The sequence below is a fragment of the Phyllobates terribilis genome, unplaced genomic scaffold (assembly GCF_046119375.1).
Source record: "Phyllobates terribilis strain yellow unplaced genomic scaffold, ASM4611937v1 Scaffold_4__5_contigs__length_816908805, whole genome shotgun sequence".
In the NCBI taxonomy this organism is placed as follows: domain Eukaryota; kingdom Metazoa; phylum Chordata; class Amphibia; order Anura; family Dendrobatidae; genus Phyllobates; species Phyllobates terribilis.
Window position 1 is genome coordinate 135,179,626 of NW_027362764.1, and position 16,993 is coordinate 135,196,618.

Consider the following 16,993-nt stretch of genomic DNA (forward strand, 5'->3'; position numbering starts at 1 on the left):
GAAGAATAATGGCTGACAGTTCCTAGCGCAGGTATTCATCCTCCCCTGGGGGAGCGAGCTCAGCTGTGTGACCGCACTTAATGTGGAGCTTTTTCTGGTGGAGTTGTTTCCATGGCGACTGCTAATTCCCCACTCATGATAAACATTCTGCCTCCCGGGCAGAGGACTTTACTGTGTTTGCAAATATTTTCACTAGTTTTTGTGCTTTTCCTGTAATTTGAGACATAAATAGAGCAAATATTAAAAGTATAAAACTCCTGCGCACAGGCGTTGTTGGACAAACATTTAATAATGCGTTTGCCTAGTTTTCTGATATCTTAAAATGAACACCAGTAAATGCCAGCCCTCATGTCACCACCTTCTGTTAAGATGACTGTATTACAAAGCTACCCTGGGCTGTAACTATTGTGGGTGTAAAGGGTGCAATCACACCAGGGTCCTGGAGTTCTGAATTTTACAGGAGCCCAAAGCCTCCCTTTGGCTCCTATGAGAAGACCAGACTTGTGGTCATTGGAGATTTTGCATTGGGAGCTTCACGTTCCGACAATAAGGCCAACAAAGCTAATCCTATTACTAAGAACAGGTCTCCATTCAGAAACGCGCAGGTTACTACGCCTGTCTACACTTAAGATGTACTCCGTTGATTTCAATGCTGATTTAACAGAAAATAAATCAACTTTTATCAAGTTATGGCTGGACTTGCATTGATTACCCAACAGCAGCCATATTAGCTGCCACAAGGCTGTCCCGTATAACTAGGAAATTGTTGACTAGAGTTTACCAGCTTAACAGAAGGGGGTGGGGATCTTAGGACAGACTTGGCTTTGAACATAGGGATTCCAGCTCTCTGGCAGCCGTTTGAGTACACAGGCACTTGGTTCTTATGTAAAACTGTCTTAGGTTTATTATCTGTCATAAACTTTAACGGCACTCAAATGAAGAAAAATATCCTTTTCCCTCGCTTAAATGAATAACAACAAAACAGTCCTTTCATTGAGTAGGCAAAGATACAATACGGTCTCACCCATGCAGCAATACAGGCACTGCTTTCCGCTCAATTTGTTCAGCAATCGTGGTCACTTTCCAGCTCCAACATGCCAGACACACCTGAGCCAACCCAGCTGCTTCTTATAGGACCCACAATACCTGGGCTGGAGTATATGGGAGCGACCTTTCCCACCCACGCTCTTTTTGGTCGCTTCTAAATTCCGGACCCAAAATCCGGTCCACCAAAAATCCTCTCCGTAACCTGTCGTTACTGGAGAACTCTATTTTAGGACCTACATCATGGAGGTCTGACACCTCCACCTGCACATTTTTGGCAGGAATGAGGATGCCTATTAACAGAAAAACGGCAGCCGCGTAGCACCAAACCAAAACTGCTTAACCTTCCTTACAAAAGGAGGTGAAAGATGATAGAAGGCAAATAATAAGTCACCAAATACTGAAAATCATATTAGGAAAATAAGTGCAAGCCCCCATGGACAAAATTTAGCATAGGGAACTACACAAATTGTGGAACCATTCATATGCATAGACCAAATATATTCTATACTGTATTGGGTCACGCCATATATAAATACTTATGTATTAAAGTCCAGGAATCACCAGTGACCTTCAGTAACAAGTTTAGTAAAAAGATCAATATGTCATCTCCTTCTGTCACAGATTGTTCTCTTGAAATATGTCACAACAGTTTACTGCCTGATCCCAGGTTACATCTGCAAATTGCAGACCGTTATCCTGTACAGCAGTCTGTAACCTGAATCTCAAACCCTATGTGCCCGATTTATTATTGCACTTATTATTTTTTGTCAAGTGTTTCTTGTTTTAACGATTTGTGTTTTGTATCAAAATCTTTTTTTTCTAGTTGTTCATCAGTTTATTTTTCTTTGTTCACCATTATAGGCCTGTTTTTGCAACCCTTTTAAATAGTCACAAAATTTCGCACAAATGTACTCCAGTCTCTGGAGTGTTTTTTTTTTTTTACATTTTTTATGCACAAATGTTATAGTTGCATGCGATATTTTAACGGATAATGTGAACCCAGCAAATAATGAATCAGGCCTATGTTTATTGTATATGAGAGATATTCAATATATTTGGGCAATCACAGCTGTATATTGTTACTATCAAGATAGTAATACCCCAACACCAAAGGTATGCACACACAACATGTGTTTTCCGTGCAGTTTTCCTGTGAAAAATGCAGGATTTTACTGTCCCAGCAAAGTGAATGAGATTTCTGAAATCTAATGCACAGGTTGCTTATTTTTTTCCTCGCAGATTTGAAGCAGTTTCAAATCTGCAGCAACTCTTTCAGTGTTTTTGCAGCGTTTTTCACCCACTCTTATGACTGGGAAAAAAACGCATAATAAATGCATAAAAACACATGCTTTTTATGCAGCAGTTTTCCTGCCAAGATACACATTTTTAATGCAGAAATGTCTGCAAAAAAGTACTTAATTTGTGCATATACCCAGGGCCGTTTTTAGACAAAGTGAGACCCTGGGCAAAAGTTTAAAGTGGGGCACTAAATGCTCACATATTGCACCATCACACAAACATTTCGGTTGAATTACATGTGCTGAGTTCAGGTCTTTAAATGAGTGCGATTGACAATATTGAAGTCGTTTGGCTCTGGTTTCCCGGCCTCTTTACACAGGATGACGAAGAATAATGGGCACAGAACAATCACCAATAGATCAATCTGTCCCCATACAGTTATCAGCATAACAACAAGTTTTGTTCTGCCATAAACAATCCAATCACCTGATGAATGAGCAGCATTTTGCTTGTTCGTTGGGCGATTGCCGACATGTTTACACCTATGAACTCTTGTCTAGGCTCAACCACACACACAGAGACAGACACACACAAATACACGCCCAGCTGTCTGTGTCTTACTGGACAGGTCCTCCAGAGAAAAATATACGTCAAAGGTTGTGAAGGGGTTGTTTAGTAATTGAAGAACATCCATTTACAGATATCCATCTGCATGGGCTGCAGAGAGGACCTACCAGGAGCCCATATATTCTAGGCTCGCACACACACAATAAAGGACTTACCACCAGTCTACCTTCTTTTTAGTCCTTCGGACTCCCGCAAAGAATAGGACCTGTGGTGACATCACAATCACATGATCATGATGTCACCAAAGGTCCCGCAGAGTACAAGACCTGTGGTGAAATCACGGTCACATGATCGTGATGTCACCAAAGATCCTGAAGCTGTCTCCACATCAGAAGCTTCACTGATAATGCTATTGCTATTATCAGTGAAGTTCCTGCTATAGACACTGGGCAATTGTCCAATCTGCTCCCCCCCCCCCCCCTAACGCCGACCTTGCACTTACCCTAACACTCCAATACTGAAGTGGATTCTCTTTTCCTAAACACTGATTGATTATCTAAAACTGCTTTTTTTTTACCTTCTCAGAAAAACGGGAGCTTTTGCCAACAGAAATGGCCCTTTCCAAGTCGTTGGATTCATCCAGTCGCATTTACACTTATCGGAAGAGCGACACATTGGTGAGTGACATGGGCATGGGTGGGAGGTGCATAGTATAGATTCTATATTCTGTCATCTGTCATTTTTGTGCTAGATACAGTATAATGTCATTTCTATTTCACAAGGTCTCAATTATATCAGCTGCTATCTGCATGCACAATTAATGCAAATTTCAATTTAAGTTCATCACAAGTTAAAGGGGGTGTCCTACTAAATGAAACATTTGCTCTTAAATAACAGTGTTCATCTGATCACCTTCCCCTCCCCCGGTGATCCGGCATGATTGCTCTGGGGGTCCCCTGACCGTCTTTGGCATGCTGTACCGGCACGTGACCACTGAAGCCTTATTGACATACGTGTCCCCAAACAGTGTTGCCAGCCTTATAATATGTTAGAATTGAGGCCACTAATCGGCTGCAAAGGATTCCTACAAAGGATCCATTTTTTAAAATTCTTTTAGAGTATGTGGTGGTCATTTTTTATCCTAGCTGTATCACCCTTATTAAAATTGATAAGAGTTTTACTGCAAATAATAATTTCATATATATAGCGCCAATATATTTTGCAGCATTTTACAATCAAGGAGATTTGCATACGTAATAAGACACAACAATAGTTTTAACTGTAGTATAAAAAACTAAATTATCATAACTATACACCATTAAATTACAGTATGATGATCAGGACACTGATTTGTGATATTCATAATAATACGGCCTAATAGTCATTTATTATTTATTTTAGATTTTATGTGATTTTGTTTACAGAAAGGTTATGTTCACACACAATGTTTTTGCAGCTTTTTTTTTTCTGCAGCCAAAACCTGTTGCTTTTGCAGTAAAAACGCTGCACTCAAAGCCCAGATTTTGCTGCTTTTTTTTGTTATTTTTTGTTCTGTGCAGATTACAGGTGTGACTCGTCTACAGAACATGTTTAAGAAAGTTCGTTTTATTCACCAAAAACGCAGCAAAACTTTTTTACTGTGTTTTTGCACTTTCTCAGAGCTTTCTATAGGTGAAAAAACCCTGCGCGAGTCGACATGCTCTGCAGTGCTCACATTCAGTCAGATAAAAAGAAACAAGTGTGTGCATTAGATTTATGAAATCTCATAGCTTTTGCTGGTGCTGTAAAATGTAGCTGATTTTCCGCAGAAAAAAATGCTGGATGTGAACATAACCTTAGTCTTGGTAGCGGACATTACAGGAGTCTCGGCCAGCACTGAGCGGGTTAATTACCACATGCGCTGTATTTATTTTCATTATCCTATCTGCCTGGTCAGTTTCTTTATAATTGAATTTCCGCCCAGAGCGCTTTGTTCAATGAGTGTCAATTCATCACACTCCTGCGCTTTCAAGGCCTTTTCCTAAATTGACTGAATAATCTTGTAGAAGGTGAACAAGCATGAAAAAGTAAAGTGCACTCAGCCTGGATTGCTTTGCTAACAAACTCCTATGTTAATCATCGTCTCGGGAGTGAAATGTTTAAACAAGGTGTTTTTATGTCCTGTATTGCAGAACCCCTTTGCAGAAAATGAAGAGACGCAGCAGAGATCAGTTAGGATCCTGGGGATGAACACCTGGGATATCGCCTTGGAGCTGACTAGCTTTGACTGGAGTCTATTCAATTCAATACACGAGGTAATTTCTTTAAGGAAAGGCATTCTATAGAAAATTGCCCCGAAATGACCTAACTGGGCTTTTCAAACTTAAATGGCTTCCGCAATCATGAAATGTATCTGGCAATTTGCCATGAATGGCGAGGCACTGGTCTGGAGCACATAGGAAGCTGGTCATAGAATTGTGTGCGCACTAATTACAAAATATTGGATTCTTTCAAAGCTTTAACAAGAAAGTGTTTCATCGATGTCCAGATTAAATCTAGTTCAGATAGTCTATGCTCCCAATGATCGAAGCAGATCAGCATCTCGCTAAGGTCGTGTCCTGGCATATGCAGCCACTAGAAGAATATACATGATAAATGGGAAACAATTGATAATTTAGTATCATTGATCTACTAGACTCTGAAGCTGGGGATTTGTACTTTCAATACAGTAAGAAACAAAAAACTGACCAGCACCGCCAAACAGAATAAAGCAAGTGTGAACAGGTGCAAGTTGCTATGCCTGCATAATATACAGACAAGAGAATACAGCAGCATCTGTAAGTGCTAAGATATATGCAAACATTGAATATATGAAATTTGGTCTGCATTACTGCTGTATAGAATATACTTCTGTAATGAGGGTACTCAGCGTGCAAATTGGCCAATTCATGAGAGCATTCCCCCCAGCAGCCTAAGGCTAGGGTCACAAGACCGATTTTCTCTCATCTGAGAAAAACGGTCCAATAATAATAATCACACTCTGATCACATCTGAGAAAATCTGATCACCATCTGAAGAGTTAAAAGAAAAAAAATCTTCATCTTCTCCATTGTGTGCGTTTGTGAAAATCAGATCGCACTTGGATGTCACCCTAGTGAGATCCAATGTTTTCTACGGACCCATAGACATGAACGGCTGAGTGCCATTCGATTATCGGAGGTAACTCGTGCATGCTGCAATTTTTTGTTTTCCTTGGACATGTGCACAGCTCCATTATAATAGCATGGGGACGAGAGCTATCCATCAAAACAACAGGTAGCACTCGTCCAATTATTACAGTTGTGTGCACAAGCCCTAAGGCTGTTTTTAATTAGCGATGGATCCTTCCTGCCCTTTAAACTTGTAGGCTTTTAACCTGGGAGAGGCATGTTTGATAAATATTAGGTATAGGGTCCTATAAAAAAGTTGCCTTGTCTCGGCTTAGGGGCTGTCATAAATTGGCCAATTTGTGCTCTACGTACCTTCATTTTACATGTATATTCTATATATTAGTAATGCAGTCCGCATTTCGTATATTCATTGTTTGCATACATCTTAGAGCTTACAGAGTGCTGCTGTATGCTTTCATTACTATAAGGAGGCAATAGGTTAGCTATCCTATTAATCTTGGCCATTGTTGAAAACACATTGAAGCAGACACACACAACACACGTGAGCATAACCTCCTTAATCAATGTGATTTTGTTTTTATAGGTGGGTTTGTTGTGTAGTCACATTACACTAGTTAAAAGGATAAGTGTCATCCTGTAAATTATTAATTAGAATGATGTCAGAGATGGCCATTGTCTAGCATGTTTTCTCTATATATTCCACTTGTCATTGTGCAATTAAGCTAAGCTAATATTAGAAGTCTTCAAAGTGTAGATGTTTATGAGCCTTCATTCAATAAGTGCTAAATTAACCAATTGTAAAACGTTATTGTTTTGCAGCAAGAGCTGATTTACTTCACCTTTAGCAGACAGGGAAAGGGGGAGAACACCCTAAACCTGAGTCTTCTACTTCAAAGATGTAATGAAGTTCAGCTTTGGGTGGCCACAGAGATTCTACTTTGCAGCCAGCTCGGGAAACGGGTGCAGCTTGTGAAAAAGTTCATTAAGATCGCTGCTCAGTAAGTAGAAGTACTTTTAATTATTTTGAAGTGAAAAAGAACTAGTTTTAATTGACTTTCCCATAACGTTTTGAAAGGAAGATGAAAGTTCTGGCACCTAAAAAGTGGGTTTTTTTGTCCTTTTTTTGAGTTTCCAAAGAGGATCCCTGTAATGAGTGTAACAGAATCTGGTTGATGTAGGCAACTTGTCAACCTTTAAATCTTTGCTAAAATGGCCTATATGGTTGTTTTACACAGTATATTATAATGCTTGCTGCGAAAGGATTTCTTCTCAAAATATTTTTTAAGGAAGATTTGTTATTTTTTCCCCAGAATCAATACCACTTCTGTCCATGGGCTGCATCAGGTGTTGCATTCTAGGCTTCATTCAGATAAGTGTTATGTATGATCATGTTCTATCCATGTTTTTTCATGGATGTAACATGTACCCACAAGAATGGGAATATTCATGTGTATACGTTTTTTTTTTTTCTTTCAAACCTCTTGTTCACCAAAAAAAAAAAAGACACATCTGATTTTGATCCAAATTGCAGATCAAAATCGCCCATTCAAATCAATAGGTTTGTGAAAAAAAATGGACAAAACATGAATTCCATCAAGTGCTGTCCGTAACTGTTCAATGGGTAGGTGAAGCTTGAAAATTTTTTATTTTTTTTTGCATATGAAAAAAACAGGTGCCATAGTGATGATGAAAATGGGATTCAGCCCACTGATAAAAAGCAGTCTGTTGTTTTTTGTTGTTTTTACACAAAGAAAAAAATGGACATCTGAATGAGACCTTAGTCCCATTGCCTTGAATAATGGGGAGCTGTAATATCGGACAGCCCATGGATAAGAGTGGCAATGTGTCTGGAAATAAGAAGGTCAGGATTTTGCAGAGAGACATCCAAAGGTCTAATTCCCAGGAGCCAGAGGCGTTTTCGTACTGAATATGTATTCCACGATTTAGAATAAAGTGCTCCGCTCATCTCCTGTCATTTATGAGTCAGCAAGTGTGCGCAGGATTGCCTCCTTCTATTTATAATGCTAAGGTTTAACCAGGTTCAAGCGGGCTCCCGGAAGATTTACTCTTCTAGGGCTCCATCCCGCAACCTCCAGTCCCATCCGTCAGTAATAATTTATCATCTTTTCCATTACAGTCTACACGGAAATGCAATGCATTATTCTGGTTAAAGCTTTCAGACGCTCACAAAATCTAACCAACGATTGCATTAGAGGAACTGTAAATCAAGTAATATACTCAATACATGTCCCGACAATCACAGGCAACACAAAGACCTTGTCCATTGTTCTGGTACTTTTGTGCTATGTTAATGATGTACAAACTGGGTAAAGAAAAATACATTATAATATATTTATTTTGTCTCACAGCTGCAAAGCTCAAAGGAATTTGAATTCTTTCTTTGCCATCATAATGGGGCTGAATACGGCATCAGTCTGTCGTCTCTCTCAGACCTGGGAGGTAAAATCCATAATGTATTTCAATGTTAGACACTGATTTTCTGAATATATGTGTTCATATTTACAAGGCGACAGTTTCAATTTAGTACAAATAGATGAGAGGCGATCCATTACTTGTGCTTTGAAGTTGTACGCTAGTACATTAGAAGCCTATCTATAGATTGGTGTCTAATAATTAAGCATAGTATTTCAGTGATCAATATTTGCTGATGAGCACGTTTTTATGGCCGGCTATAAACAGAAATTCTGTGATTGATTCTAATTTCAATGGAGCCCATTCACATTTCATTGCACTTTATTTAGGGATGGATTATTGGTCTGAATTTCGGGTCTTATGTCCACTTTCTGTGCATATGGATAGTAAATGGCAGTGTACATTTCTTTTTCTTTTATTGTAACAGCTTCAGTGGATATAAAAATTCTACTCACCCTTGTTAAAATGTCAGGTTTTTGTCATGTAAAGAAATTTCAGAACTTTTTCCACCTTTAATGATACCTATAATCTGTACAATTCAGTTAAAAATTAAAGTAAATTCTTATCGGCGAAAAAAGAAAAAAAAACTAAAATAATGTGGTTGTATAAATATGTATACCCTTAAATTAATACTTTGCCTTTGAATTTATGACAACATTGAGTTTTTTTGGTAGAAGTCTATCAGCACGGCACATCTAGAATTGGCAATCTTCGCCCACTCTTCCTTGCAGTAGCTCTAAATCTGTCAGATTTTGAGGGCATCTCATGTGTACAGCGCCCTCTTCAGGTGACCCACAGATTTTCAGTTGGATTCAGGTCTGGGCTCTCTCTGGGCCTTTCCAAAACATTAATCTTTTCTGGCAAATCCATTTTTTTGTTGATTTGAAGGTATGCTTCGGTCATTGTCATGATGCAAGGTGAAATTCTTCTTCATTTTTAGCAGAGTCCTGAAAGTTTTTCCAAATTGACTGATATTTGGAACTGTTAATCATTCCCTCCCAAGTTCTAGCTGTCGAAAAACAGCCTGAAAGCATAATGCTACTTCCACCTTGCTTCACTATGGGTATGGTGTTCTTTTGGAGTTGCGCACTGCTGACTTTACGTTAAAAATATTTTTTAAATTATGTCTAAAAAGTTCAACCTTGGTCTCATCAGACCATAACACATTTTTTTCACATGCTTTTTGGCAGAATTGATGTAAGGTTTTGACGAAACATAGCCGGACTTGGATGTTTTTCTTTTTAAGAAAAGGTTTCTGTCTTGCCATGCTATCCCACAAGCCATACATATGAAGAACATGGAAGTTTGATGTCACATGCTGTACACAGCCAGTACTTGCCAGAAATTCCTGCAGCTCTTTTAATGTTGCTGTAGGCCTCTTTATAGCCTCCTGGACCAATTTTCTTCTGGTCTTTTTATCAATGTATCACTTGGTGACACCATTTGTTAGGCCAAATTTAAGCCACTTCCCGATGACCGTCTTCACAGTCTTCCATGGTATAGCTCATGCCTTGGAACTTTTGTACCCTTCTCCTGACTGATCACTTTTAACAATAAGATTAGTATAGGGATCCTAATAGCTCAGCTAAACTTTAATTAGAATCACTGTAAATGACAACAGCTGTGCTCTGACTACAATTTAACATGAGTTTTAAATGTGATTGGCTAATTCTGAACTCAGCCACATTCCCAATTATAAGAGGATGTTCACACATGCAACCATATTATTTTACTTTTGTTATTGTTATTTTCCCATTCAAAATTATTTCAGATTGTTTCTCAATGGATTTGTACAGATTATGGATGACATTAAAGGTGGAAAAGGTTCTGAAATGATTCTTCTTGGTATGATTTTTTACATGTTAAAAATCTGTCATTTTAACAAGGGTGTGTAGACTTTTTATATCCACTGTATAATTTTTATCAAGGAATAATAAGTCTTATAGATAACTTTTTGTTTTACTTTTTTTCTGTTCCTTCTCTCCATATCTTCAATATTTTTTAACTCATATTTTTGTACTCGTATTGTAAGTTATCGAAATAGTGTGTTGGGATGAACTTCCCAAGAGCGGCATGGTGACCTGCTTCAGAAGTGAGAACATCTTAACTTAGAATACTATAGTATTTTGGCATTTGCCATGTTTTACCTCCCCCACCCATTTCCCAATGCATATACTGTGTCCAGCGCTGCACTTTTCGGTTTTCTGTGGAGTATCTCCATCACATCATGCACACTTTTTATATTTTCATGGCTGCAAAATTTACTTTTAAGCTGTTACAAACTGGAAGAGGAGATAATTGACATTCATGGCATAAAATCTATTCAGAGGCTTCAAAGGCAAACTTTTTGTGTTCCTGTGCTTTGGGGTAATATTATGTATTCTCTTTCTTTTCGTTCCAAGAAAATCCCAGGAAAGTTCAAAAAACTCTTCTCTGAACTTGAAAGCCTGACGGTGAGTTTTTTTGCTATGTATATGCTTACAAGTAGATATCTAATATTAATTTAACGAAGCTGAGGCAGAAATGATATGCTATTTAAACAATATTAGTCATACAAAATAGAGGCCATGTCATTAGATTTGAGAGGGGAAAATGCCATCATGTGTTTGTTGGAGCACAATACTGGTTTAAGAAGGGCAAAAATTGATTTAATTTTGGTCAGTCAACTAATGCTGCCTTATGTAAAGGTAGCACAGTATAGCCACAGGTCTGTTCTAGTAGCCAAAATGGCACTTAAAAACACCCCAAAATGTTTTGTTATGAAGATCTTTGAAAGAATGCACCGGACTGATAAACTGTGTCAAACATATTCATTCAGTTCTTCTAATATCAAAACTGCACAGCATTTTTGTGCTATTTTGGCTACTAGTTATACTATACAGCCTTAAATAGAACAGCATATTAATTTGATAGATTCACTTTTAATGAAGCCCTGTCTGTAGTGTTTTGCTTTGAAGCTTTTTTTTACGCAAGTGACCTATATATTCGGAAACTAGCATTTTTTACTTTGGTCTAGAACTGTCCTAAAAAACTTTTGGCCATTTCTAAAACTCTCCTCTGAAATTTAGCAGCTGGCAATAAGCAGCTATAGGGCCACCATGGCACTGCATCTGAAAATATGCAAACATTTGTATGCAAATTGCCTCTTCAGGGAAAAAGAGGACTTGAACTCTGTAGCGCCACCTATTGGAAGCAGCAATCCTACAAGTCACAATCAACCCTTTAACTCGTCGTGCAATAAGACTTAGGATAAAAGCCAAATCAGAATCTCAGTTTGCAGACACTGTGTTTTCGAGCTGTTGGCCCTCGTCAGTGCAAAGTATGACAACTGATTTGGCTAGATGAGAGGCTCTGGACTGAGGTCTAAGGAGAAACGTTACCCTTTAGATCGCAAACATTTGTCAAATTCTACAATTTTCCCTTTCTCCTCCATTAGGAAAATCGTCACCACCTCTAATAATAAGGGCACATTAACATAGCGCAGTAATGGTGCAGAAAAGAAGCACACTTTGACAAAAGCAGTAGTATACAGTACCTCCCAAAATGCATGTATGCGTGCATACATACATACATACATACATATATATATATACATACATACATATATGCTTACATATATATATACATACACACACATACATATATGCATATATACACACACGTACAGTTGAAACCAGAAGTTTACATACACTATATAAAAAGACACATATGCATGTTTTTCTCAATATCTGACATGAAAGCAGGATAAACCTTTCCCGTTTTAGGTCAATTAGGATTACCATCATTTTCAATATTTGCCAAATGCCAGAATAATGAGAGAGAGAGAATGTTTTAAGGCATTTTTATTGCTTGCTGCAAAGTCAAAAGTTTACATACACTAAGATTACTATGCCTTTAACCAATTCTGGACTGCCCATATGATTATGTTATGTGTTTGGAAGCTTCTGAGGACAAAAGCAAAAGACCTTGTGAAGATGATGGCGGAAGCTGGTAAGATTGTGTCAATATCCACAGTGAAACGAGTACTGTATCAACATGGGCTGAAAGGTCACTCTGCCAGGAAGAAGCCTTTACTCCAAAAGAAGCATAAAAAAGCCAGATTAATGTTTGCAAATGCACACAGGAAATAAAACCTTAATTTTTGGATACTTGTCCTGTGATCTAATGAAACTAAAATTGAACTTTTTGGGCACGATAACCATCATTGCGTTTGGAGGAAAAAGGGAGACGCTTTGAAGCTTAAGAACACCATCCCAACTGTGAAACACGGTGGTGGCAGCATCATGTTTTGGGGTTGTTTTGCTGTAGGAAGAACTGGTGCACTTCACAAAATAGATTGCATAACGAGAAAAGATTATGTGGCAATACTGAAGCAACATCTCAAGACATCAGTCAGGAAATTAAAGCTTGGGCTGAAATGGGTCTTCCAAATGGACAATGACCTAAAGCATACTGCCAAAATAGTAACAAAAAGGCTTGAGGATAACAAAGTCAATGTTTTGGAGTGGCCATCACAAAGCCCTGGTCTCAATCCTATTGAAAATTTATGGGCAAAGCTGAAAAGACAGGTGCGAGCAAGGCAACCTACAAACCTGGATCAGTTACACCAGTTTTGTCAGGAGGAATGGGCCCAAACTCCAACCAACTATTGTGAGAAGCTTGTGGAAGGATATCCCAAATGTTTGACCCAAGTCATTCAGTTTAAGGGCAATGGTACCAAATACTAATGAAATGTATGCAAACTTTTGACTTTGCAGTAAATAGTAAAAATGCCTTAAAACATTCTCTCTCTCATTATTCTGGCATTTGGCAAATACTACAAATTATGGTAATCCTAATTAACCTAAAACGGGAAAGGTTTATTCTGATTTCATGTCAGATATTGAGAAAAACATGCATATGTCTTTTTATATAGTGTATGTAAACTTCTAGTTTCAACTGTACATACATGCACATATAAACACACCCATACATATATACATACACATACTTCCCAGTAGTCGTAGCAGGCCTTCCCCCTTCTTAGTGATCACAACAGGGAAATTCACCTATTTTCTCAAAAAGCAGTTTCAGTACTTACACCCTCTATTATTATTATATATTTATATAAATCAGTCATACATTTACAAAATCCAATGGAATCTAAGAATTCAGTACAATATTTATAAGTGAGAGTTACACAATCTATTAACTGGAAACATTGACTTTTGACTCATTGCGATTTTATAGGATCCCTCTCTAAATCACAAAGCTTACAGAGACGCTTTCAAGAAAATGAAGCCCCCAAAAATTCCATTTATGCCTTTACTTTTAAAAGGTGAGTAAATTGATTTTACTAACTAAAGTTATTAATTGTGTACTATACATCTACATCATGCCACTACATTGTGACCACAGTCATGAAGGCGAGCTCTTCTGAGCTGATATCGCCATATAGTTCTGCACTAATGTGTCAGCGCACCCAGAGGAATACAAGCGCAATATTAAATCGCACATTATCTGATGATCAATAATACTTTGAATTATGATTCTCATTTCGTGCTCATGCATAGTTTAAATGCATGCTTGATATTTTATAAAAATGTGTATAATTGTGGCGGCCATGTATATCATTTGTGGTTCAATTATTTCACCATCTTCACTACTAAGAAGACATCTGTACCCATGCTGGTTTAAATGCAAATTGCATTCTGGCTTCTGCAGCTTTGAAGCTTTACTGGAGCTCGTAAGGATCCCTCGTAATTAAAATTTAAAGGAAAATTTTGCTCATGTGAATTTTCCGCTATTTATAAATGTTAAATGCCTCATTTTCCTCTGACTCATCGGTCTGCCTCCACTGAAGAATGATAAATAGATTAGCAGGTATTAATATGGATTGTTTGTGTGCTTAATATTCATCTGGAGTTGATATAGTTTATATAAACCAAGCAGGATAATTTACATTGGCTGTATATTTGTCTTGCTACATTTCCAGTTGGATCTATGCTGCTGAATGTCTGTGCCATAAAAATAACAAAGGAATCTCCATAGTAAGCATTTCCCTGCTAATTAACATCCATATAGTCCAACTGGAAGGAAGAACACAATTTAGAAGTCCGTACTGTTCAAAAATGGATTTACCAGAAAATGCCCTCTATATAAGTGACGGCCAATAAAACGTTTATACGTCTATAACTGTATATTGGTCAGGTATAAACAACTCTTTTTTTCATTACTTTTAGATGTTACATTTATTCACGAAGGAAACAAAACCTTCTTGGACAACCTTGTCAACTTTGAAAAGCTGGTAAGTTACCTATACTATGTATACATGTGTAAAGATATAGATATATTGTCATATATGCAAGGATGGATGGTTAACTATAGTAAGACAGGTGGAGTGGATGATCATTCTGGAAGAGAATAATAACTTGTATTTTTAAAATTTAGACTTTTTTTTACAATCTATACACCATAGTAATTTTTAATACCAGGATGCTTCTAAAAAGACGAAGCAACTTTCCAAAGCATCTTTGTTTAAAAAACATACAAAAAAACTCTATTTTTCTGTATAGAACTCCTGTGAAGAACTATTTGCTTTTTATTTGTCTGATCCTGCAATCATTTCCATTTCCACTTATATATATCCCCTACTTTGTGCTAGTATATATTTGGTCAGTTACAAGAAGTAGGGATAGATGGAAGAGTGTATGACTGCAGGATCTGACTACACAGGGGCTTGTTTGTAGTCTGTTACCATGGAGACGTAGGAGCTTTACACACAAAACGGTAGGAGACTTTTTCCCCAGTTCTGATGGTTATGCCCATAGTGCTCTCTGCACCCTCACCAATCATCAGTTTAAAGGGGCAGTTTCACTGTTTACCAGACACAGCTCTGCACCTTTAATGATGGCTGTGCCTGGTATTACAACTTTATCTCACTCAAGTAAACAGGGCTGAACTTTAATACCAAGTACAGCTACTAAATATACGAGGCAATGTAGAGAAGCAAGGGGAGATTGTGCTCACTGGAACTCTATGGCTCCCGCCCATTAAAACTGCTAACTGATGAGGAATCCCAAAAGTCAGCACCTCTAATAGACCATCGTTTTGTTTTTGTTTTGTTTTTTTCATTTTGTTTTTTTAAACAGCAACATCCCTTTTAAGCTTTTTTGCAATGTTGCTTTATTTTGTTTGCAAAGTTGGACTAGCTCCGTAATGGCAATATATGCCATATACAAGAATTTCTTGCATTATAATGTCTCTTCCTTTACTAAGGTTAATGTACAGACTGACCAAATGTATACTGTACTTTGAGACCAGGCAAAATTTCTGGACAAGGAATACTAAAGTTATTTTAATTAAATGTAATGTAATCTAATACACTTTTCCGTGAAGGTGAATAGGTGGTAGAATTGTTGTGCGGTTGGTCGGGTTGCCAAGTCATCCATTTAATACCAGATCACTTGAAATATTCTTCCTGCATGACTGAAGGGAAGGATGTTTTTATGCTGTTTCTCCATTCCAGCCCTGTAGCGTGTGGGTTTTAGACTTTTGCTTAATAAGGGACGACCTAGAAATTTGTCAGTGTCTTAAAACTATTTTGACTTTTTAAGCCCTTAAGGTTCTCCAGTGTGTCAGACTCGTCTTGTGAGTGTTTCCTGATATGTAGAATGGGAAACATATGTGGGGAACTTGTATATTCTGTATGAAAAATGTCCATATTTGTACATAGTGGCACAGCTTATATTTAAAACAATGCAAATAGTTTCTTGAGTTGTAAATATAGAAATGTGCAATGTCTTTTTCTGAACATAGAATTACATGTCCGTATTAATATGAATGGCGATGCATGAACCCAAGTGGTCCACCTGCTGCATACTGGTCTTGTATATAGAGGGTTTATTAAAGAAGACCTGTCTCCAGGTCAAAAGTTGGCAGGTTTTGCTCTAATTTTATTCCCAGTGATCCCTCTAGTATTGTTTTGTTTTTTTTATTTTAATCCACCATACTGTTCTAGTGAGTTGTTCTTCTTTACTTAGTCACAATTTTTATTGTTTTTACCAAAGGGGCGGTGTTCAAAGGATCCTTTAGGGACGTGTCTTTAATCCCCTGTGTATTATTACCTTGTGAGCCACGGCCCCTTGGTAAAAAACATAAAAATTAGTACTGAATTAAAAGGCCCATATCTCTGGAACTGTATGGCGTATTTAAAAACAAAAAAACAAAACTGAATACTCTGGAACGCCAGGAATAAAATAAGTGCAACAATGGGTCACCTTTGACCTGATGACAGGTCCTTTTTAAGCAAAGACCCCCACACCCACCCACTTGTGAAGTCCATAAAGACAGAGGTTCTTGCCGCCAGACAAACCTTTTAAATGGGGCTGAGTTTTAATACTATGTATAGCCCGTGCACATGAGTGCCACTGATTCGTTAAGAAGGTATCCATATTCTTTCTATTCTCATACAATCACTGAAAGGACAATTTTAACTCTGGTATTTTTGGATGTGACAATTAGTCTAAGAAATGTTTGTGTATGGTTATTAGTATATATATAGAGACTGAATGTGGCCT

At 37.7% G+C, this 16,993-nt stretch overlaps 1 protein-coding gene across 2 annotated transcripts in view; it reads left to right on the forward strand.

The window, feature by feature from the left end:
• The window catches only part of RAPGEF5 (Rap guanine nucleotide exchange factor 5), a 372,046-nt gene that overhangs the window by 324,786 nt on the left and 30,267 nt on the right, over positions 1 to 16,993 (forward strand). For both annotated transcript variants that reach the window (XM_073677776.1, XM_073677777.1), the window contains 7 exons: positions 3,439 to 3,530; positions 5,025 to 5,147; positions 6,822 to 7,000; positions 8,372 to 8,462; positions 10,838 to 10,888; positions 13,665 to 13,752; positions 14,657 to 14,721. In XM_073677776.1, coding sequence (XP_073533877.1) covers positions 3,439 to 3,530; positions 5,025 to 5,147; positions 6,822 to 7,000; positions 8,372 to 8,462; positions 10,838 to 10,888; positions 13,665 to 13,752; positions 14,657 to 14,721 — 689 coding nt within the window. The remainder of the gene's footprint in view (positions 1 to 3,438; positions 3,531 to 5,024; positions 5,148 to 6,821; positions 7,001 to 8,371; positions 8,463 to 10,837; positions 10,889 to 13,664; positions 13,753 to 14,656; positions 14,722 to 16,993) is intronic.